The sequence below is a fragment of the Hevea brasiliensis genome, chromosome 2, assembly GCF_030052815.1.
Source record: "Hevea brasiliensis isolate MT/VB/25A 57/8 chromosome 2, ASM3005281v1, whole genome shotgun sequence".
Taxonomy (NCBI): domain Eukaryota; kingdom Viridiplantae; phylum Streptophyta; class Magnoliopsida; order Malpighiales; family Euphorbiaceae; genus Hevea; species Hevea brasiliensis.
This window is the reverse complement of record NC_079494.1, coordinates 113,312,541-113,337,314: the sequence shown is the minus strand read 5'-3', so window position 1 is coordinate 113,337,314 and position 24,774 is coordinate 113,312,541. Positions and strand designations below refer to the sequence as shown.

At 35.2% G+C, this 24,774-nt stretch overlaps 2 protein-coding genes across 4 annotated transcripts; both read right to left on the bottom strand.

Moving 5' to 3' along the window:
* Nucleotides 1-12,384: 12,384 nt before the first annotated feature.
* On the bottom strand, nucleotides 12,385-15,773 carry LOC131169120 (uncharacterized). Of its 2 annotated transcripts, none has more exons than XM_058139594.1 (4): nucleotides 15,609-15,773; nucleotides 14,429-15,011; nucleotides 12,821-12,962; nucleotides 12,385-12,661 (listed from the first exon to the last, which is right to left on the bottom strand). In XM_058139594.1, the coding sequence occupies exons 1-4, from the start codon at nucleotides 15,708-15,710 to the stop codon at nucleotides 12,616-12,618; spliced, it is 873 nt and encodes a 290-aa protein (XP_057995577.1). In that variant the 5' UTR covers nucleotides 15,711-15,773; the 3' UTR covers nucleotides 12,385-12,615. The 2 variants fall into 2 exon arrangements, with proteins under 2 accessions (XP_057995577.1, XP_057995580.1); XM_058139597.1 differs by having other exon boundaries at nucleotides 14,429-15,325; nucleotides 15,609-15,751.
* Nucleotides 15,774-19,788: 4,015 nt separating this feature from the next.
* Nucleotides 19,789-23,817, bottom strand: LOC110638545 (uncharacterized). 2 transcript variants are annotated; one of them, XM_058139591.1, is made up of 5 exons: nucleotides 23,690-23,817; nucleotides 22,733-23,067; nucleotides 21,669-22,119; nucleotides 20,974-21,272; nucleotides 19,789-20,363 (listed from the first exon to the last, which is right to left on the bottom strand). In XM_058139591.1, the coding sequence occupies exons 2-5, from the start codon at nucleotides 23,036-23,038 to the stop codon at nucleotides 20,022-20,024; spliced, it is 1,398 nt and encodes a 465-aa protein (XP_057995574.1). In that variant the 5' UTR covers nucleotides 23,039-23,067; nucleotides 23,690-23,817; the 3' UTR covers nucleotides 19,789-20,021. The 2 variants fall into 2 exon arrangements, with proteins under 2 accessions (XP_057995574.1, XP_021644832.2); XM_021789140.2 differs by having other exon boundaries at nucleotides 23,555-23,810.
* Nucleotides 23,818-24,774: the final 957 nt, after the last annotated feature.

Below are 24,774 nucleotides of genomic sequence, written 5' to 3'. Positions count from 1 at the left end.
TAATTGCCGGTAATCACGAAGAGTGTCAGGCCTTTAATCCCGATTTAAATTTCTTATTAGATGATAATTAGGAATTTGTCAATACCTTAATAGTCCTTGTACTTTTGACGTGGATATGAATTTTAACTAAATCCATCAGTTTTATATTATATTTATTTTATTTTAATAGAATCTTCTAGTGGAATGTCTGTCTTTTCTTTTTTTTTGGTTTAAGCTCCCTTCAAAATTTAATATTTTATGTTAATTTAAGGAATTTTATTAAATAAATAAATTTGAAAATCTCTCTTATATTTTAATTAATCAAATTAATAAGCTATAGATTTTTGAAGATTTCATGCTGAAATATCTAAAACAGGAAAAGGCCTTTAAAAAATTATAATAAATTGACATTTGACAGTGAGAGACAATAGAACAAAAGCAAAAGGACCATATAAGTGGCCTATGGGTACCTCTTTTGTGCTCTTTGACTTGTGGGATAACGGTACCTCTTTAATTTTAATCGATGGTCTTGCTTCGCACGAAGAGAGGTGCGACATCGCTTGTGGTTGGGTGGCTGAGTCTCCTCCTTCACGTCAGCAGCACTGTGGTGAACAAATGATTGTGTTCAATCTTTTTGCTTAAGGGTTTCTAGGGATAGGAGCTGGACTGAGGAATTTATTATTTAGATTGTGATTTACTAAACTTTACTTTAAGCCTTTTGTTAATATTGTTTATGTTTCTAGCCCATTCCATGTAAGTGTGCCCCATGGGACTTCTTTATGCAAATACATTTGCAGTTAAAAAATAAAAAATCATATATATATATATATATATATATATATATATATATATATATAATTTTAATTATTGATCCTTAAAAAAATTTTGCCATCTTATTATAATATAAATAATGTAAAATATTTAAAATTTGAAATACTTATAAATTAAAAAATTAATTATAAAAAATAAATTTTAATAATCAAGATATTTTATAATTGTTTTAGTTCATTGAAATATTGAAATGCTAATTAAAAATTAAGAGTATTTTTATTTTATATACACAATTTAATAAAATTTACATATAAAATATTTTTTATATATCTCAAATTTTTACATATTATTTAAAATATTAAAACAAAATTCTATAAATAAATTATACACTTTTTTTTAGGAAAATAAATTATATATTTTTTTCAACTCTTTTTATATATTAATTCAAAATATAAAATTGACCCAATGTTATTTCTTACTAATTTTGGTGAAATTTTATTAAAAATATTTTCTATATTGCATATATTTTTAAAAATCTGTGTTGGGAGTTCGCCCTGCTTAGCCTAAGAGAAGTCCTCTCAATTCGATCTCTTTACTATGGCTGCATGATTAGCAAGGGTGGTGATTTCTCAAAGTAATCATAGTTACATATAAAATAAGGCAACACATTACGTGAAACACAGCAATTTGACACAAACCCAGAAAACACTAAATGGCAACATTTATAATCCATACCAAATCAATGAGTTTTAGTTCAAACCCAAATCCACAGTTAAAAACAACGAAGATCTTTAGTTTTTAAGCAGCGTGTAGCCAATACTATGAGTAGGAAGCGTAAGCATCCATAGCAGCATATTCAATCTGCATAACATCTGGCACACGGATTGCCAATCACTCCTGCAAAAATGTGCTTGAAGCAATGTCTTTCGGACCAGGTTTTCTGTAGAATATAAAAGGCCATCGTCTCAAAGTAAGAACTCGAATATCAAGACTGTTTTAACAGTTAAGCCCGTACGCTGCATTAACTTAGATGCATCTCTAAAACAAAAGCAGTATTGAGATTGATCAAAAAGTACTGTGGTCAATGTAGAAGAGCCCTATAATAATGCATTTGGTTTCTACAGAAGGCTGTAATTCTGTTATTCATTGTGACATTTGGTCTCCACTCACGATCTAATCCTACAATTATTTGCTGCCCAGTGACCCTATATTGTTCCCTACGAATGCTAGGAATCCACGCATCTGCTACTTCAGCCGATCAGTCACAAAGAAGTAAATCATTTGTGTGTTTGCCTTAACCCCTCTTAGCTCTCTCAGCAGGGAAACCTACCTCTTCTTCTTCTGGTACTAAAAAATTTCCAATTTCCTATTTAACGGGTCTTCCTTAGGTCATATGCATGGAAGCTGAAAAGTATGACCTGAAAACCATAAGGTGGCTTGCTCTCTATTAATATCAATGCATTTAATCTAACAATAGTTAAACTGATTTCCATATAAGGTATCCTTCAATTTGAAAGTTGATGCACCCTTTAATTTAAAAATTGATGAAGTCATTTTTACATAAGATTGAGCTTATAATAACTACATCCACTACTATATCCTGCGCCACAAGGCACAACATAAAATAATTGCTTAAGTTCTCCCAGTTCCAATGGAGGCTATTAATACGCTTACAAGCCCATTTCAAGAATGAATGTGTAACACCCCGAAATTTTAATTTTTATGAGCATTTTGATATTTTAATTTTATTTAAATTTTAGGAATTTTTTTGAGATTTTTCGGATTTTAAAAATCGGGTTCGATTTTCCGAAAATATAAACTTTGATGATTTTTAAAAATTAATTTAAAGACCACGTGGCAAAACTAAAAATATATTTGGAGTCTACGTATTTTTCTGAGTTTTATGAAATTTTTTCGGAATTTTTGGACCTCGTTTTCGGTCCCGAGGCAGAGTAAAAATTCAAAATTTTGTATCCTGAATCGAACCGGCCGAATCGAACCGGACCGGATCGGACCGGTCGAATCGGGCAGCCCTTTTCCTTTTTCTTCTTTCCTTCCCCGCGCGCGTCGACCTCTCTTCCTTCTCTCTCTCTTTTCTCTCCTCCTGCCCCTGCCGCCACCTCCCCTGCCACGGCAGGCCGCGCCTTCCAGCCTCCCCCCCGGTAGCGCCAAACGGCGGAAAACGAGCGCGAACTCCTCCCTCGCGCGTGGCGTTCGGCTTCCCGGCCAAATCCGGCCGATCCGGCCACCAATTGGACCGGGTCTTGTGTCTAAAATCATCTACTCGAGAGCTTTCCATAGACACCAAGAACGCCGAAATCCATCAAGCGGTTTGTCCAATTTCTGCTCGGGAAGTTTTTAGCCCATTTCGACTTTTGGGCTAGATTTCTCGAAAACCATGAATCCCACGAGAAAACCGAGAGTACCAGAGTGCTCCATACGTCGAGAGCTTCGCGGGGATATAAATTTCAAAATTTTTCGACACCTTTTTTCGGTGGGTCCCACGGAACTTAGCGTGTTTTTCCGAGCATTAAATGAGCTTAGAAAATTCTAAAATTTTATGTACTAACCCCGTGTTATGGGCTTCGTGTAGGTATCCTCGATTCGCGGAAATTCGGCTTGGCCAAGATGTGAATTTTCGGGCCAGGACCGTTCTGGAAAAGTCTCCGAATTGGATCGAGGTTTTGGCTATCCCCCCATTATCAGATGTCCTGAGCGCGTCCCCGAAGTCAGAATCGGCAAAGGTAAACCCGAACCTTGCTTTTTTTTTCGTAATTTTCTAGTGCTTAAATAGGATTAAAAATCCATAAAATATTCGTGGTAGCTTAGAAAATTATGATTCTTTTTGCAATAGCCTAGTAATATTGCTAAGGACCCATGGCAAAGTTTTATAATTTTTAGAGCTTGTTTGGGTTTTTGCAAAAATGATCAATTATAAGGACTAAATTGAAATTTTACATATTATGATGGATGATTGATTTGATGGGCCCAGGAGGGGCTGTGTGAGGTGATTGAGTTGTGGATATATGGATTGTGAATATAGAAGTGTGTTTTGAGCCTTTTTGCAGGTTGGGTAAGTCCTAAGTATAGGGGAGACTCTGCCGGATTTTCTACGACTTAGTACGTATTTGGTCTTTTTCTTTGTTTGTATTGAGTCAAATTTATTAAATGATTGTAATAAAATTGTCAGGTGAGCCGGGACAGCCTTCTTCCTCCGCCCAGCCGCCTCAGTGACCAACGTCAAGTCTGTGAGTAAAATATTAATTTTAATTGTAATTTCACTATTATTATATGTTCAAGCATGCCCATGCATCACTTATATGCATATATTTATGTAGTTAAACTCTAGGCACGATTTATGTTACATTGATGATTGTTAAAGTGCCATGATGTTGTTGTGGTAATTTGGAGCAGTGTGCGTGCGTTGGTGTGCGTGTGATGTGGTGTGGACTATGGACAGGACGGGTAGTCACGACTTGAGTTCTTAAGTTCTTGGGACCCGATCCTTCTGGGGTAGTCACGGCTTGAGTTCTTCTTTGGGACCCCGATTTGGTTTATTAAGTGGAAGTCGGCTTGAGTTCTTCACGGCACGTGTTGGATTTAAGAGAGTCGTATAGGATCGGCTCCATATATTATGATTGATGTTACGAGTGTGTGAGTGCTCCAAATTACCTTTTGATGTTATGATGTGAAAATGTTGTTGATGTTGCATTTCACTCTCTGAGTGCATTAGTTTTAGATAGTTATAGAGATTATGGTTAAAATTGATATTTTACTCTCTCGAGTCGAACGCTCACTCTGTTCAAAAATTTTTCCAGCCACGGAGGATATTTTTGAGGTTAACTCGCTTTCTTCGCAGTCGATTACTAATGTTTGTATAAACTTGTTAAATCTTAGAATTTCCGCATGTGTTAGAAATGTTTATTTGATTTGGGTTTGTAAACTAAATTATTATTTTGGACCTGTAAACTTAATATTCTATGCATGTTTGATGGATTGGATGAGGGAGCTGAGCTCCCATTTATTTTTATGCTGATGAGTATGTGGAGGGTGAGCTGAGCTCCCCAATTGAGTATTTATTGTGTTTATAGGTCGGGTGAGTCGAAAACTTCCCGTTGGAAAGTCCATTTTATGGCCGGACTCTGTCCGTTTGGTTTCTTGAAATTGAGCCCAAATGGGCCTTAGAATTGGGTAAATGAACAGTTAGGCTTACTACGGGCCTCGGGGGCTTTAGGCTGGCCCAGGTCTTAGTGCCGGTCTGGCCCATAGGTTGGGTCGTGACAACATCAACGGGCATGCCATATTCCACTATCAACAATAATAAATCATCAATTACAAGCTCAAAACTATACTACTTGTTAGAAGAAAGAATACAAGTAATGAAGAAAAGGATTGTGTATTTGTCTGTGTCTCATTTACAGAGATATTACATCTATTTATACATGAAAATATGAACTAATTTGGACAAGAATAATAATTGCTATAATTATGCTACACAAATCTCATATAATCATGCTAATTGCTATAATTATGCTACACAAATCTCCTATGATCATGCTAATTGCTGTAATTATGCTAACACCCCCCCCCCTCAAACTCAAGGTGGTAGCACAGGTGCCAACTTGAGTTTGCTTAAGAGATCCTGAAAGCGAGCGGGAGGATGCGTTTTGGTGAATATATCAACGGTTTGGCTGACAGAGGAGACAGGAATCAAACATATGGTGCCATGAGCAACATGATGATGTACAAAATGACAATCAATTTCGATGTGTTTGGTACGCTCATGAAATACATCATTATGAGAAATCTGTATGGCACTTCTATTATCGCAATGAAGCATTGTGGCAGAAGAATGAGTGACACCCAAATCAGTTAATAACCACCGTAACCAAAGTAGTTCAGATGTAGCATCAGCAAGAGCACGATATTCAGATTCTGTGCTAGAACGTGCAACAACAGTTTGCTTTTTGCTACACCAAGAGATAAGAGAATTACCCAAGAAGAAACAATAACCAGTTGTAGAGCAACGATCTGTCAGATCACCAGCCCAATCAGCATCAGAGTAGCCAGATAATACTAGGGAGGAGGTAGCGAAAAAGTGAAAACTATGAAAAAAAGTGCCTTTGATATAAGGAAGGATTCAATCTTGCTGAGAAATGAGTTGAGCGAGGAGCGGACATAAACCGGTGACGGATGATGAACGATATGAAATATTAGGTCTAGTAACTGTGAGATAAACAAGACTCCAGACAAGCTGTCGATATAAAGTAGGATCATCAAGAGGAGTGCCATCAAGATGTTTAATTTTGCAATTGAGATCCAATGGGGTTGATACTGTTTTGCTATCGATGATGCACCTTTCGAGAAAGTAAGTCGGATGCATACTTGGCTTGAGATAGATAATAGCCATCAATTTTGAGAAACTTCAAGACCCAAAAAATAGCTGAGAGAACCCAGGTCTTTCATTTCAAAATGTTGATTGAGATAATGTTGTAACTCTGGAATACCAGATGAATCATCTCCTGTTATTATCATATCATCAACATAAAGCAACAGAAGAACAATACCACCGTCGGTTCGTGAGTGAATAATGCGAATCATGTGGACTAGAGAGAAAACCAAGTTGAGCAAGAGTGGAACTAAATTTGGCAAACCAGGCCACTGAGTTTGTTTTAATCCATATAAGGCTCGTCGAAGTTTGCAAACCTTATAAGGAGAATGATAACTGTGTGGAGGATGCATATAAACCTCTTCATTAAATCACCATGAAGAAAAACATTTTGACATCCATCCGGAAAAGTTTCCATTTATGAACTACAAGAATAGCTAAGAGACTACGAATAGATGTTAATCGGGCCTTTGGAGCAAAAGTTTCTTCATAGTTGATACCATACTCTTGAGTGTACCCTTTGGCTACTAGCGAGCTTTGTAGCGTTCAATAGTTCCATCGAGCGGGTCTTGATTTTGTAAATCCATTTGCAACCAATAGGGTCTTATTTGGTGGAAGATCAACTACATCCCAAGTATGAGTTTTCTAAAGCCCAAGTTAAATCGGTCATAGCTTGCGCCAAAGAGGGTCGATTGCCTCACGATAAGAACGAGGCTCATGAAGGGTTGCAATAGTAGAGTAACAGTGAAAATAAAAAGATAATGAAGAGTTTCTCTTACGGGTAGAACGACGAAGAGTAGTGCTAGGAGGAGATGCAGCGCAGTCTTTGGATCAATAATCGTGCCGATTCAACGAGGCGGTGTAGTTGGGCTAATATTGAGCACATCACAATCACTGGATTAGGACTTGGAAACAGACTCTTTGGAGGAGTCGGTGAAAATAGAGAGTCGTGATTGTGAGTGATGAAATTTGGAAAGAGAAGAGAACATAGTATTTTCCCAAAAGGTAACATGACGAGATGCGTAACTTATTAGAAACAGGATCCCAACAACGATACCCTTTGTGTTCAATGCCATAACCAAGAAAACAACATAGACGAGCACGGGGTTCTAATTTGGTATGTTCATGAGGTTGTAAAAGAACAAAAGAAACACATCCAAAAGGTTTAAGGATGGAATAGTCAGGAGGTTGTCCAAACAACTTTTCAAAAGGAGATAAATTATGAAGAACCAAGGTAGGAAGACGATTAATAATATAAACAATATGAAAAGCTGCTTCTCCCCAAAATTTTTGGACATGAGGCGGAAAGAAGAAGAGTCTGAGAATCAAGAATATGGCGATACTTGCGTTCGGCTCGCCCATTCTGTTGAGAGGTGTGAGGACAAGAACGTTGAACAACGGTGCCTTGTTGACTAAGAAACTGAAGTAAAGAAGAATCCCGATATTCAATGGCATTGTCTGTTCGGAGAATTTTAATGTCACAAGAGAACTGAGTTTTAATCATTTTTGCAAATGTGATGTAAATTTTTGATAACTCAGATCGATGTTTCAAAAAATATATCCAGGTAAACCCAGAATAATCATCAATAAATGTTACAAAATAACGAAAACCATTTATTGAAGAAATAGGAGAAGGACCCCAAATGTCAGAATGAATTAAACCAAAAGGAGTGTCTGAAGTAGTATTATTATGAGAAAAAGATAATGCAGGTTGTTTTGCAAGCTGACAATTTAAACAATTAAATGACTCAAACTTAGTGGATCCTAATAATCCACGAGAAATTAAAGGTTGAATTTTACTGGTAGAAGCATGACCAAGACGAAGATGCCATTGGTGAATGGAGAAATTAGGGATTGTAGCTGCATACACAAATCTCTGAGGAAGATGTAAAGATGTAAGCTCAAATAATCGACCCACTCTGCCACCCTCCCCAAGAATCTGTCCCATTTGTGGATCCTGTACCTGGACACCATGGTGAGAAAAAATAACATTTAGTCCTTTTTCACACAACTGACCAACAAAAATAAGATTGAGTGCCAAATTAGGGATATAATAGGTGTCAGGGAGATGGAGATTTGAGGTAGACACATGACCAGTATGTGTGATGTTCATTTTAGTACCATTTGCAGTATGGATTGGTGGTAAGGAAGATACAGGTTTTGCATAAGACAAGAATTTAAGATTAGTGGTCATATGATTACAACATGCAGAGTCAAAAGGCCAATAAGAATTACCCAGAGTGGCAGACATGGCAGCAGGAGAATTAGAAGAGAAACCTGTTTGAATAGTGCCTCAAGATCACTTATGGTGATGGCAATAGAGCCCTCAGTAGCAGCAACATCAATGACAGAGGAAGATCCAGGCTTTGAGACATTCTTGAATTTAGACTGCCCTCCTTTTGGTCTTGGAGGACGTGTGGGACAATGTTCAAGAATATGACCGTAACCATGACAATATTTGCATTTTATAGTAGGATAATATGCAAAAGCATGACCAATTTGATTACAATTCTTACAGAGTTGATTGCCAGATTTCTGATGTGAGGATCGAGTAGTTGCAAGAGCAGCTTCAAATTGAGGAGTTTTATCCAAACTGAGACGAGTCTCTTCAAAAATAATCTCTTGAATAGCAGTTTCCAATGATGGGAGTAGATTTCAATGTAGCAGAGACGCTCGAACGGCCTCATATTCTGATCGAAGAGCCATTAGAACTTGAATGAGATGAAGATGATCTTCACTGATTTTGGCCTGAGATATTTGATTCCAAATAGGTTGGACCTGGGCAAGAAAATCATTCACGCATTGACTGCTTCTTGTTTGATTATGAAGAGTAGTCCACAATCGATAATAGTGGGCAAGTCCAGTGGTGCGATATCGATTAGCCAAAAATCCTGCATTTCTTTTGCAGAGTCATAATTAGCAAACTGGATGTGGATGGATGAGACAGAGGTATTGCGAAACCAGGTGATGATCTGATGATTTTTACTATCCCAATCCTCAAGACGGTCAGCAAATTTTGCATCAGTTTCATCGTTCTCTCTTGTCGGCGCAGTGATATCTCCGGTAACAATACGCCAAAGCTTATGACCTATAAAAAAACTTTTCATTCCTTGAACCCAAAGATTATAGTTGGAACCAGTCAGAACTGTTGCAATAGGTCTTGAAATATCAGATTTCTCCATTGATAACAAGATGAGGAGAAAAAAAAAATGGTATAATAATAAGTATGAAAGAATAAACCAGAACAGGTTGTAGAGAGAGCAGAGAGACTCCAAAAACTAAAAATAAAAGCTTTATGGCTCTAATACCATGTTAGAAGAAAGAATACAAGTAATGAAGGAAAGGATTGTGTATTTATCTGTGTCTCATTTACAGAGATATTACATCTATTTATACATGAGAATATGAACTAATTTGGACAAGAATAATAATTGCTATAATTATGCTACACAAATCTCCTATAATCATGCTAATTGCTGTAATTATGCTACACAAATCTCCTATAATCATGCTAATTGCTGTAATTATGCTAACACTACTCATAAATCCAATTACACCCAAGAGAATCCATACTATATCAAACTGCTCATAATAAATATATTAGTTAGTCCCTCTCAGTTTCATCTAGACATAACCCAATATATTTACTATTACAACACTACACCACAAAGGGTGTCTTTAACTATATGGACAAGAGCCCTCTCACCAATGGACAAGAATTCCTTCATCTTGAATAATATATCCTTACTTTAGGCTGAAGCCTCTCTCCATTGCAATGGGCAAGTGCTCATCATCAATGAGCATAGCTAAATCCTCAAAAATTGCCAAATCCTCACTCCATGGGCCAAAAGCCACCTTTTTCAATGGACAAAAGCCAAATAACCTTCTCTCAGTCCTTATCTGATTAGGAGTTTTATTCAATTTAGGAATAACACTAAAATAAGAGTTCTCCTCATTATAGGAAATATTTATCCATCTTATTGAAGAATATTTCTCATACTCAAATTAAGAAAAAATATCTCTCCAAATTTCATTAAAATTTTGAATCATAATTCTAACAATATTAAATTGAAAGGACTCGAGGCAGTGTAAATTAAGAGTTTGAAAAAGAAGAAAATGTCAACAGTTTGACTCGGAAGCTTTTGAGCCGACCACGGTATCTTTCCTACAAACTCCCGTGGATAACGCGCAGGTGAGTGCATGGGCTAAATAGGTAAAGGTAGTTGCAGCTGGTGCCGCCAAGACAAAGCAAAACGGGTTAAGGGACCTCAAACCCTCAAACAACATACCTTCCTTTATGACAAATGAGAAAGGCTTCAGGCTTCCTTAATAGAACTGGATGATGATTGATGAATCCTAAAATGTGGTCCAAAACAAGTGTTGTTTCCCATTTCATAATGTCGCAGGATGGGTCTTAGGATATATGATTAATTTTTAGCTCAAAACTAATGCTTTTTGGCCGGTTTTGCATGACATCAAACCCCAAGTATCCGAGGTATCTAAAAGGAGTGTTTGTTGTCTACAAAATGTATAGAATTCTTCTTCACTTGTCTGAATTCTGGAACAGTTTGGAAATGAGGAGGGGAGGTGATGCCCCTGTTTCCAAGAAAGCTTGTGCATGTGAACAGTTTGCAGGATGGGCGTGTCCAGGATATCCATCAACCGCTTTGAATACAGAGCATGGCTCGTTCTTAATTTGACATTCTTGCTTAAATCGCTATTCTGAAATGTGCCTCTAATCACAATTTCATCCCCCACCCAAAAAGATAATGGATAACTTCTTGAACTATTATTTCTTGGAATTGATAACATTTATACCCATGTCGGCATTATTGATTTATCACATTCTTGATTCTTTAAATTTTATTTATTGATTTTTTTAAATGTCCTTCTTCCCATTTGAAAATTTCCAGATTGATTGGAATTATAGGCATGACATGAATTGTCTATCTTGAAGTGTAAAAGGTGAAATATTCAAACTCTTAGATATTGATTATCTATTTGGTTTTTTGTTTGGTAATTGCAGCTTCAGGTTGATGGCTTTTCACGTTTAATCAAGTTTCTTTTTTCTAAATTTTATTTTGGCAGTGGTTCAAAATCGATGTCTCATACTATTAAAAATGATCAAGTAGCATTGATTTAAAATTTATAATATCAGCAGAAAATAGATGGCTTGATTCATGCAGATCAGGGCCAGAACATGACATTGAAAATGTTCTTAATGCAATAACATTGGTAATCTCATTAACCAAAAAAATATAGTGTCTGTTCAAATTTCAATCATACGTGTTTGAAGAAGGTAGACCTTATGATATTATTAGCTCTGATGGTCTGGATCTACCTGGGCCTGAGCTAAGCAGCAATAGCTATTGCTTGATTGGGAACAAGCAAATAGCGAAATGTCTCCACCAGTGAGAAAGAATTCGAAAGAAAGAGCATTCTCCACATTTCATTGGCTTGCCCTTGGGATTTCAAACTTAAAAATTCATACTTCATGCTTGGATCTCTTCTAGAAAGAAATAACCAACTGAGATGTTTTCAGTGATCTAGAAGAATTATTTCTCAGAACTACTGCGGATTGGAACTCCAATCATTTGATGACATGAACAATTAGAGGAGTTTGAGCCATTAAGACCTTGTTCTCATTTACTGGGACACTGCAACCTACCTATATTGGAGACTGGAGATGAATTTGGCAAAGCCCAAGTTCAAGCTCAGGGGGGGCGCTGTCGTCCCTGTTATTGAAAGCTATGTTCCATTGTATTCTGTTGTTAAGCTGCCATTTTAAGTTGTGCTGGGATCTCTCTGAGCTTATTAGTACCTGTTTGGCATTGAATTTGAAAGGCAAAAATTATTTTTCTAAATAAAAATACCATTTCAAATGCTATTGAAAAAAGTAGTTTGAAAAAAATTATTTTATTAATTTAGTATTCTTATGATTAAAATTTATCAAATATAATTTTAAATTATTTTTTAATACTCTCTAACTTGTATATATAAAAAAATAATTTTCTTACCAATAGTTTTAAAGCAATGCTAAATAGGCTTTTAGTCGTCCTTGGGCCTAGCCCTATACTATCCTAGCCATTAGTTACACATGTAATGCTAGAACAATTTTTTTTTAACTGAAATTTGCAAATTTCTTTAATTTTTTTCTAGGTTTTTTCCTTAATTTCATTAAATAGTTCGACATAGCAACACAAAATTTGGCACGAAATAAGGAACAAAAGTTTCAAGCTGCAAAATCACTAATAACCATACGAGTTAATTACTGTACCAAACTTTACTTTACAAACATCTCTCCAAAGTCCAAACTTGGTTTCTGCCCAATATATACAAAAATCAGAGTGGTTGAAAGATTGCACGCTGCCTCAGCTTCAGTTTACAAAAGGGATTTAAGTTATTTCAGTCTAACTCAGCTTCCATGCTGCAGACGTCAGCAAAAGTTTACAGATGGAACAGAAGATTAGGCAACTCTACTTCTTACTCAATCCTGAACCCGAAACTGGTCCTCCTGCCAAACTGTGTACAGGCAACGCAAGATTAACAAATGAATGATAGATATTGATATCTTCTTGCATTCTCATAATCGGTATGTAAGAAAGATTCGTGCCTACCACAACAAAACGTATTGATAATATTAAGAATATTGAAAAAATAACAACTACAAGGAATACACACCTTGGAGAGCCAGAGCCAGGTCCATCACCTTCATAGGCAGCGTTCTTGTAAAATTGAACTGAAATCAAATCTTCACTTGCAGTAACTGCTGGCTCAGGTGACCCTTGTAGACACAAGCTTCCAATGTTTCTGGAGCAAATTCCTGCAAGAAAATTTTAAGCATATTAACTATATAAAGGCCCTAGTAGAATATTGGTACTACATTAGACTAAAAACTCTTCCACATGAGAGACTAACTAGCGTTTGAACCTTAAATTGTCTACATAAATCAACAGCAATATGACATTTGGAAATAGTTTAGAACGAAAAGACTCAGAATGAAATAGGCTATAACTGATTAACATAGAGCAAGCTAACTCTCAAGACTAATCTTAAACTGATGCACTTCAAACATAAGAATGCCTTTTCAGGTCACCAGGTCAATCGTGATTGAGCATTAGCGAGAAAAATTCAATGACCAAGTGTCTCAACTCAAATCTTGTATTCTGATAATGGCTAAAGCAATAAATCACAAACAGCTGGCCAAAGGATCCCATCAAGAGAAACAATCACATTAGCCAAGATCCTGCATAGTGGCTTCAGAAAATTCAACAAGCTATGGACTACAGTGAGTTAAAGGATTATGAATGAGGCAAAAAACTTGCTGTTTATTCTGTTCCTCTTGTGCTTTAATGCCGAAACCTCCATTTAGCTGCAGATTTACACTCTCTGCCAACTGATTCATGCATTTGCATTGACATGGAATTGCATGTTTGTCTTTTAGAGGAAATAAAAGCTTTAAATAGTGAAATTTTCCTAGCATTTAAGATCCACACAGATACTTAGGAATATACAGTATGGGAGTTGGTCATTTAACATCTTTCTCAACCCTTAATTAATATTGCAAACGAAGTATGATTCAAGCTAAAGATCAGGACCAGAATTTTGCAGCTTCAATATCCTATAAAGAAACAAACGTAATTATCTTTCAAGGGAAAACCCACTATTAAGGCAACTAGGCATATGGTGTAAGTTTGGCATCAAGGTGCAATCTCATGGCAATGAGAATTTTACTGAATTTGCCAAAGAAGGCTTAATACGTGGTGGTTTGAAGTTCATATTTTTAGCAATATACATGAGAACTAAAGAAACCTTGACAATGTACAATCTTGTCAATGATTTCCATCTGAAAAAATAGGCTGGGTGAAGGTTGGGGTCCAGGGGGAATTTTATTGGGCTTGTTAACTGGTCAAATGCCACAAGAGTTTATAATTGTTACGAGTTATGAAAAGCATATTTGTAGGACCAACTTATCAAAAGCATACACCATAAAGTTAGAAACTAATTATAGGCCAACTTATCAAAAGCATACACCATAAAGTTAGAAACTAATTATAGGTTCTTATCAAGGGCAAAATACAAATGCCTTATGCCATAAGCATATTTGTAAAGCACGAAATCAGCTATGAGTTCTGATAAGAGGCAAATTTTGCATTCCCCGTTTAAATAAAGAAATTTAGTTATCAACTAAACCACAACAATGCAATATCATATTAATTGCATCTATTCTTGGCACCAGACAGTACAAGGTAAATAATAGCCCAAATCAAATTCCAGAATGCGCTGTACCTTGAAAGATGAGGACAAGGAAGAAGAGAACAGTGAACGCCATGGCATATAGGCTGCTGTTCCAAGATGATGATTTTGCTCCTCTCATCTTTTTTAGCACTCTGATTCGTTCAATCCTGGCACGTTTTCTCATGGCAAGCTCGGTGATTTCCTGCACCAACTTCTGGTCAGCAGCATCCAGTGATGGACCTTTAGGAGGCCTGGGTGGCTTGGGAGCCTTTCTTGAGTTCTTTTTCTTCTTTTTCTCTTCCAGAAGCTTCTTATTCACAAATGGAATTTGCTGTTGACCCTCTTTTCCTTCTGAATTCTTGTCTAGCAAGAACTCCACATTCTCGTCAGCATCCTCACCAAATTTTGAAGAATTCCCCAATCCATCAAAACCTAAAGGCCCACTCCAAACACTATTTAAAACTTTCTTGGTTTGTTTATTTGCTGAAACAAGATCATTTGTTCCATCCTCTTCACTAGTTGTCCCTCCACTTTCAAGATCTACTTCAGGCTCTCTTTCTCTGGAAACCAAACGATCCATCATACCAGGCAAATCTCTATAACTCAGTTCCCACCCATTTATATGTTGAAGGTTCTGTTATTTTATCAAAGAAGTCCAGTGCTTGCCTTAAATAAAGCTCATCAAAGGATACATTTTTCAAGCTCAGAGAAAGACAACACTTTTTATCATCAATAGTCTAAATTAGAGCCCAACCCAAGCAGTTACACAAATGTTAAATTCTCAAACAGCTAGGTAAACCAGTTTCACAAGCAGAAAAGGAATCTACTGATTCTGTAACTCAGAAAAGATCTCCATCCCCAAACTCTCAATCATAACGAAAATCGTTGAACTTTTTAATGAGGACAAAAAATGTGACACAATTCCGGAACAATTTAAAAAAAAAATCCCTGCGTTCGAAAACGAATCAGGATTAACTAGAGATTTCAATTCAGTATCCAAACAAAGTGCAGAATAAACATAATCATCAACTATGAAACGACCCATAACACAGAAAACTTCTGAAATATTTTTCCCCCCTTTACCATCCCCCTTAAAGCAGCTTCAACATAACCCATTAACCAAAAACAAAGAATTGCCTAACCAAACCCACTGACTTGGCAATAAGAACTTAAAGCAGAAAAAAAAAAAAAAAGAACTTTTATTAAATAAATAAACAAAAAAAAAATGCACCTTTAAAGGAAGCGAAGAAGCCCTTAGCGAGGACAGTGAACGGAGGATCGTAAGCTGGTTTCGTCGAAATGTATCCCTATATTTGGAGCTTTTTGCAAACATAAAAATGTAAATATGTTACCCTCACCTCCCAAGTTTCAAACAAAAATTATCCATCTACTTAAAAAGAAATTAAAAAAAAAAAAAAAAGGAGAAACAGTAGCAGGTTTTTGTCTTGTAAGATGCTAGTGGACGAAAAGTAGAATTTTTGAAGTTGAACGTGTCAGCTTGTCCAAAGACGGCAAAGGGTAATTGCCGGTAATCACGAAGAGTGTCAGGCCTTTAATCCCGATTTAAATTTCTTATTAGATGATAATTAGGAATTTGTCAATACCTTAATAGTCCTTGTACTTTTGACGTGGATATGAATTTTAACTAAATCCATCAGTTTTATATTATATTTATTTTATTTTAATAGAATCTTCTAGTGGAATGTCTGTCTTTTCTTTTTTTTTGGTTTAAGCTCCCTTCAAAATTTAATATTTTATGTTAATTTAAGGAATTTTATTAAATAAATAAATTTGAAAATCTCTCTTATATTTTAATTAATCAAATTAATAAGCTATAGATTTTTGAAGATTTCATGCTGAAATATCTAAAACAGGAAAAGGCCTTTAAAAAATTATAATAAATTGACAGGACCATATAAGTGGCCTATGGGTACGTCTTTTGTGCTCTTTGAATTGTGGGATAAAGGTACCTCTTTAATTTTAATCGATGGTCTTGCTTCGCGCGAAGAGATGTGCGACATCGCTTATGGTTGGGTGGCTGAGTCTCCTCCTTCATGTCAGCAGCACTGTAGGTGAACAAATAATTGTGTTCAACCTTTTTGCTTAAGGGTTTCTAGGGATAGGAGCTGGACTGAGGAATTTATTATTTAGATTGTGATTTACTAAACTTTACTTTAAGCCTTTTGTTAATATTGTTTATGTTTCTAGCCCATTCCATGTAAGTGTGCCCCATGGGACTTCTTTATGCAAATACATTTGCAGTTAAAAAAAAAAAAAATCATATATATATATATATATATATATATATATATATATATAATTTTAATTATTGATCCTTAAAAAAATTTTGCCATCTTATTATAATATAATAATGTAAAATATTTAAAATTTGAAATACTTATAAATTAAAAAATTAATTATAAAAAATAAATTTTAATAATCAAGATATTTTATAATTGTTTTAGTTCATTGAAATATTGAAATGCTAATTATAAATTAAGAGTATTTTTATTTTATATACACAATTTAATAAAATTTAAATATAAAATATTTTATATATATCTAAAATTTTTACATATTATTTAAAATATTAAAACAAAATTCTATAAATAAATTATACACTTTTTTTTAGGAAAATAAATTATATATTTTTTCAACTCTTTTTATATATTAATTCAAAATATAAAATTGACCCAATGTTATTTCTTACTAATTTTGGTGAAAATTTATTAAAAATATTTTCTATATTGCATATATTTTTAAAAATCTATGTGTTGGGAGTTCGCCCTGCTTAGCCTAAGAGAAGTCCTCTCAATTCGATCTCTTTACTATGGCTGCATGATTAGCAAGGGTGGTGATTTCTCAAAGTAATCATAGTTTTCATTCTACAGTACCCAAAAAAATAAAATTCAAACATATAAAATAAGGTAACTCATTACGTGAAACACAGCAATTTGACACAAACCCAGAAAACACTAAATGGCAACATTTATAATCCATACCAAATCAATGAGTTTTAGTTCAAACCCAAATCCACAGTTAAAAACAACGAACATCTTTAGTTTTTAAGCAGCGTGTAGCCAATACTATGAGTAGGAAGCGTAAGCATCCATAGCAGCACATTCAATCTGCATAACATCTGGCACACGGATTGCCAATCACTCCTGCAAAAATGTGCTTGAAGCAATGTCTTTCGGACCAGGTTTTCTGTAGAATATAAAAGGCCATCGTCTCAAAGTAAGAACTCGAATATCAAGACTGTTTTAACAGTTAAGCCCGTACGCTGCATTAACTTAGATGCATCTCTAAAACAAAAGCAGTATTGAGATTGATCAAAAAGTACTGTGGTCAATGTAGAAGAGCCCTATAATAATGCATTTGGTTTCTACAGAAGGCTGTAATTCTGTTATTCATTGTGACATTTGGTCTCCACTCACGATCTAATCCTACAATTATTTGCTGCCCAGTGACCCTATATTGTTCCCTAAGAATGCTAGGAATCCACGCATCTGCGACTTGAGCCGATCAGTCACAAAGAAGTAAATCATTTGTGTGTTTGCCTTAACCCCTCTTAGCTCTTTCAGCAGGGAAACCTACCTCTTCTTCTTCTGGTACTAAAAAATTTCCAATTTCCTATTTAACGGGTCTTCCTTAGGTCATATGCATGGAAGCTGAAAAGTATGACCTGAAAACCATAAGGTGGCTTGCTCTCTATTAATATCAATGCATTTAATCTAACAATAGTTAAACTGATTTCCATATAAGGTATCCTTCAATTTGAAAGTTGATGCACCCTTTAATTTAAAAATTGATGAAGTCATTTTTACATAAGATTGAGCTTATAATAACTACATCCACTACTATATCCTGCGCCACAAGGCACAACATAAAATAATTGCTTAAGTTCTCCCAGTTCCAATGGAGGCTATTAATACGCTTACAAGCCCATTTCAAGAATGAATGATGCATTTCGAGGAACTGAAAAACAAAGCCATCAAGCGAGAGTGTAGTTAATGGGCAGTAGTTCTGCTTCTCCTCTCTCGGTTAAGCATAAAAAGTGAGGAGATGAGCGGAAGGCATTGTAGAGGAAGGGGAGGGTATACAATGCCTTGAAAAAAAAAAGAAGGCGGCCTCGGCAGCGGGTGGTGTAAATGATTCAGCTACTCAAAGTAAACTTGTTAGATATTTAAACTTGAATAATTCAAAATTTCAAATTGTGAGTCAATCAAAGTTCAAACATTACGTTGCTCACCTTGAATGGCTCACATATCTAATCAAATATTTTGCTTAAAATATATTTTATGTCATACTATTATACACAAGCACTTAATAATCACTTTTCAAATTGAGCTCAAACTTGAGCTCATTCCAGCTTTCGCATCAAGGTGGAGTCGAATTCAAATATGAAAAAATAAAATTCAATTGACCTCTAATCATATTTTCTAATAGAGTTGAATCTGCATGATACACCACATTAACTTGAATCAACTCAGCTAGATCACAGCCCTTATACCACACTGCTGTATTTTTATATTTCAAAGTTCAGACTATGCAATCACATGCCTCACCGCTTGGGCAAGAAAGCCAAATGGAACATCAAACCAAAGATTCAACGCAGATTCACCAACTGATTTACCATAAAGCTTGTACAATGATGTCAGTTCAGAGCTTATGTGTGGCACATGCAGAGCCTACAATGAATGTGAAAGGAATTACGCAGTTCAACAGTCTCTAATTATGTTTGCAAGTGAATATCTATGCTTCTTTTTAGGCTAAAGAAACATAATACCCACATTGGCTTCCTTTGTTAGCTTGTTTGACGCAGTTTTGACATAGAATTACACAGCAACTATGAAGGAAAATTAGAATTACGCAGCAATCATGAAGAAAACTTACATGTTGTGTGTAATTAGCGCATTGCATCTATGAATGTACAAGTGAATTTCTTCAAACAGTATATGCATCAACAGAATCTGAGTTGAAAAGTCTGTCAATAGTAATCCATTGATGCAAACAACATCCATTTAGGAGATTGCAACTTCTTAATATTGCCACACCTATCAAGAAAATTACACCACTTCCATACAACAAAGAAGTTCTGAACAGAAATGAACCACTAATTGAAATTGAATCAATCCTACAACATCAAAAATGTGTCGGAGCATTCCCTTGTTAAGGTTGATTAATATCAATCATACAAACCTAGATTTGGGGCGTGCCCTGTGGATCACTTGTAAACGACCATTTTCTGAACCCTGAAACTGTTTGGAATAGAAATTTAAGCTAAGGCAGAATAATCATCATAAAATCAGCAATGCCCACAAAAAAGAATCCCAACGTCTGCCTGCCCAACCAAAAACCTAATAGAAGTTACAGAAACTGCACCCTCCTGTGCACTGTGTACGAAACAATTGCAGTTAGAGAATGCAGAATTGAATGATATTTTCCCATCCATAGCCACAAACAGAGGCCTCTTATAGTATGGTAAAATCGGCTGTGAATTTTGGAAAGATAATGGATGTAACAAGATTGTGAGGGGACAATCAAAATTTGAGGGGATAAACAAAAAGAAAAGACAATAATTAGTCTTTCTTTACACAACCAAAGACAGACAACTCACCAAAATCATTTCCATTACATGAATTTAGTATCGATTGTAAGCTTTTCCAAAATCTTCACGCCTCTGACGCTGGAACTCACCATATCCATCATGGGGCCTTGAAGAATAATTTTCCACATGATTTGGGTACCTGACCCTTGAATCCATTGGTAAACCAGCCCCAGGGTAGTGAGGATTGGTGGAGCCATCATAATCACAGAAAACGTGCTGCTTATAACCACTAAAACCTGATGTGGGCATTTGTTGGCATGACTGCTGTTGACGTCTCTGAGCTTCAACTTGAAGAAATTCCTCCCACTGTCTTGTATGTGTGCCCCTCAGTACAGCCAGTTTCTTCATGCAATTCTCTCTCATCTCATTGATAGTCTAAAATTCACAAGACAAAACAACTATCAGAATTTCCTTATACAGTACAGAAAAAAAGAGTATTTTAGGACACATTAGCATTTTCACAAATGATAAAGACACCATGGTAACATCTCTTAAATTATAAAGGACAGGACTTGTAGATTTTATAGGAACAAAAAGTTTAATGTTTATTTAAGACAATGATTCATTCGCAGACAGATCACACTAATTAATAAGCAACATGGCCCCTCCAACTTCAACCTAGTTACAACACAAAACAGGAAAAGAACATGAATATGAACAGACAGGATTTATTGTTCCTTTGATTTGAAAGAAATAAATTCATTGGACAGATTGCAACCCTAATAGAGATAATATTCATATTTCATACACTATGGACAAAAAGGATTCAATGGTTCAAACATTAAGCAAACAGTTACAGGTAAATGTCCCATAAAATTATAAGCATTAACCCTAATTCACATTAGCCAAAACTATTTAGCTGGGTCTTGCTTGTTCAAGTATAGGCATGGAATCCAAATTACATTTTTTTGCAGGTTAGTCAAATAGCCAACTACAATTGAAACCCAAAGACCAAAGTACAGTGTTAAAAAGATAGATTTATTACCTCACGATGCTTACTATTCTCTTCATCTTCTTCCTTATCACGAATTCTACCAAGTTGCATCACCTCCCTCTTATACTCCAACTCTAGTTCTTCTAATGTCTGAGGGAAGGTTGAGTATTCAAATTGACGACCAGATTGCAAATCAGGTCCCTGTCTCTCGGTATTCCCCTCATCACTTCTATAACCACTCACACTTTGATTGTGACCACCATATGAACCATATGAGTTGCCAGCGTAAGGGGGGTGTGCAGGAGATTTAGAATGGCTTGAACGACTTCTACCACCATCATTACCATAAGCTTCATGAAATGAAGAGTATGTTAAGCACTTGATTCGAGATGCTAGATGGCAGCTTTAACAACATGCTATTTAACATTCACACAGAGAACCCATCCGTTGCAAACAAGCCCAAATATGCTTTCAGTAAATAATTTCGTTTTGTCGTCAATCCGATCAATTCAGACCCACCCACGAAAATACTTCAGAATCCTACACATTATGCTTGAAGCTAAGAACTTACCTCTTGCTGCAAACAAAGGATGAGCAACAAGCATTACCATTAAGAATTCAGAAATCCCAAAATGACCTTTAATAAGTACATAGGAAAGTATGTTGGGCCTAAAAGCTATGAAAATTGGTTTACCAGTTTTCTAAGGAATAAGGATGCCATAAAACAAACCCTATGCTGTCCCTACCTTGTGGAGAACCCCTAGAAAACTTCTGCATATCCTCACGAATGCGATCTTCCACAATCTTGTCTTGTCTACCAAATCTTTGTTGATACTGTGATGTATTACGTGGGTGAACTGTATAAGACCTTTGGGATTCTGAGCGTTGCAATCGTGATCCAACAGGACTTCGATCAGGCGACCTAGATCTGCTCCTGTGGGAACTAGAAGAACCCTTCTGATCACCCTCCCCTTTAACGACCTTGTGCACAGCATCAACGCCTTTCGCCAAAATTAACCTGTCCTTGCCACTAACAATTATAAATTTCTCCTCCATTTTAATTTTGCAGTCAATAACCTTTTCAATCCTCCTTATCACTTTCTCAGTGAAAAGGGCCCTTACATGCTTTTCTCTTGCAGGAACCCTTTCAAAGAAATCTTGAGACTTGCGATTTGCTCCAAGAGTGGAGGGGCATCCCTGTATATGTGGCGGATGGCATACACAACATTTAAACTCAAAGACAAAAAAGAATAAGGGCATGGGGGTGGGTTGGGGAAGGAAGAAGAAAGAAGGTATCTCTCTATTAAGCGTGTGAATTAGAATTACCCAGCAACGTACTTGAACAGAAAGATCAAGTGTTAATGGCATCAATAGTAGGAAGGAAAAAAAAAGTAAAATAATATGTTAAAACCTTTTAAAGAAAATCTAAGCAATCTAGAACCAATGAGAAGTTCATGAGAAATGCATGAGTCTAGGCACCATTCCTGGTTCTAAGCCTGGTCCAAATTAGTCATTCAAAGGCTAACATGAGCTTTGATCTACACTACACTTGAAAAAAAAAAAAAAAAGCAGCTTAAAAATAAAGTCACTCTTAGCATATATAGAAACAGTTTTGTAGTCAAGCTGCCAACAAATTAGAAATTAAAAAAATAGTAATTATTATAAAATACAAAGCATAAAGCAATGAATTCATGTGAATATCTTTGTAAGATATTTGATGTCAAATGTAACAGTAATTTACATTATTCACCATTCACCAATAAATAAAATTGGTAAGGTACTAAGGTATTTGCCAAGAAGAAAACAATACCTGAGTAAAGTGGCCTGATTCTCCACATATTTTGCAAATCATTTCTTCTTCTTTCCTTTTCTTCCAATTCCGCTCCGTAGCTTTTGATTTAGCTTCCCAAACCTTAGCTTCTCGGCTAGTGAAATCAGTCGGCACAGCATTTGGGTCCCGAGGTTCCTCTTCCTCATCAGAGCCGGCGTGGGACCTTTTATTTGCTTTTGACCTATCTTGTGCATTATTGGTAGTAGATCCTGGAGGACCAGTGTATTCCTTGTAAATTTCAGTAAAGTCATCATCATCATCAACTATATCCGTCCTTGTTGCCATCCAAAATAAAGTTAAATTACGTCAAGCTCCTGCATTACCAACACAAGCCGCACCAGACCATCATCTAGGAAGACCGATCGAAGAACAATAACCCAGCCACCCCGCGCCCCACTCCAAAAAAAAAAAAGGAATAATCAACAATAACTTAACAAGATACTAAATTGTAGTCTACAAGTACAAATTTTACACTTGCAGTAAGAATTAAAAGTATCAGTGGAGTTACAGATTGGATTGAGTCAACTATCTTGTGAACATATCCAAACTGCACGTAAGAGCAGCATGCCTATCCCAAAAATAAAAGTATGAAACACTGATATACCAATAAGTTCTGCACAAAATAATTGTTAAAACCACTAAGCATGAGTTTCCCTTAACCCATAAGTCCATAAAAAGCCTATACTCTTGTCAGTTGGCTTAGCTAATGAAATTTTAGTCTCCGATAAACTATTCAATCGAAACTAAACGAGAAAGAAGGTGGATATAATATATAAATCGCATTGTTCTATGGATTACTACCTTTAACTCTATTCGAATTGGGCAAATAGGCGTCGCGATGAAAACATGCAAAATGTTAAATAGAATAGAAACACAGTACGATTGGAATCGTGTGTAAAAGAGCTGTCATCTCGAAATGAAGAAGAAAGACATTACCCGAGCGGCGAGAAGGAGACAAAGAGTGGGTGAGGGCCTTGGGGCTCGAACGATGACCTGAGAGAAGACAGGGCTGGTTTATTTCTGTGCTGGGGCTTGAGAATTGGTATGGTGTGTTGCGCATTTTATTTTAGGGAGAAATATGGATTAACCTATAAATTAAAAAAATTAAATAAAAAGTCGTAAATAAAATATTATTTATTATTTATGATTTATTTATTTATTTTAATTTTTTTAATTAAGTAAAATAATATATTATTATAATAATTTTTTAAAATATTAATATTAAACTTATTCTAACACCCCCAACAATAAATTATATTTTTTTATTATTATGATAAATTAAAATTTTCAAATATTCTTTAATCAAATGGTTAAATTATTTAGAAGTTAATTTTAAATATTTTATCAATCAATATTAATTACTTATTTTTAAAATAATTTATAATTAAATAATGCTTTTTTAGTCAAAAATCAAATGTAAGCAATTAAGTCAAATAGCTTCCTAATTTACCAAGGAAATTACTATTAAGTCTCAACAAAATTATTGATTTGATAAATATATTGTGAAACATATATTAATTAATTTCTAAATTTTATTTTCATCCATTCATCTATTTTTCTCAACTTTTATCATACACACTTTTATCCTTAAATTTTTATCATTGTAAATATTTTTGTTCCTAAATTGTTATGACAATCAACAAATTTCTTTCTCATTAATAGGGATTGCAACTGGTCGAGTTTTGGGAGAACCCGATTTGAATAAACCCGAATATGACGAGTTTTGATAGTATATAATCATATTTAAAATGAGTTTTGATTTGAAAAATAATACTCACTATGAATTCGGATTTTGTATATTGAATCTCTGTTATTGAACTCATTTTAATTAAATATAAAAAATATATTTTTATAATAATATTTATAAATTTTTATATATTTTATTTTTTATAAAATAATTTTAAATATTTTATAAAATTATTAAATTTAAAATAGAAATCATTAATCAAAATAATTTTTTATATAAATTATTAATTAAAATATATAAAATTAAATGGATTTGAGTTTTTTTGAATAATAAT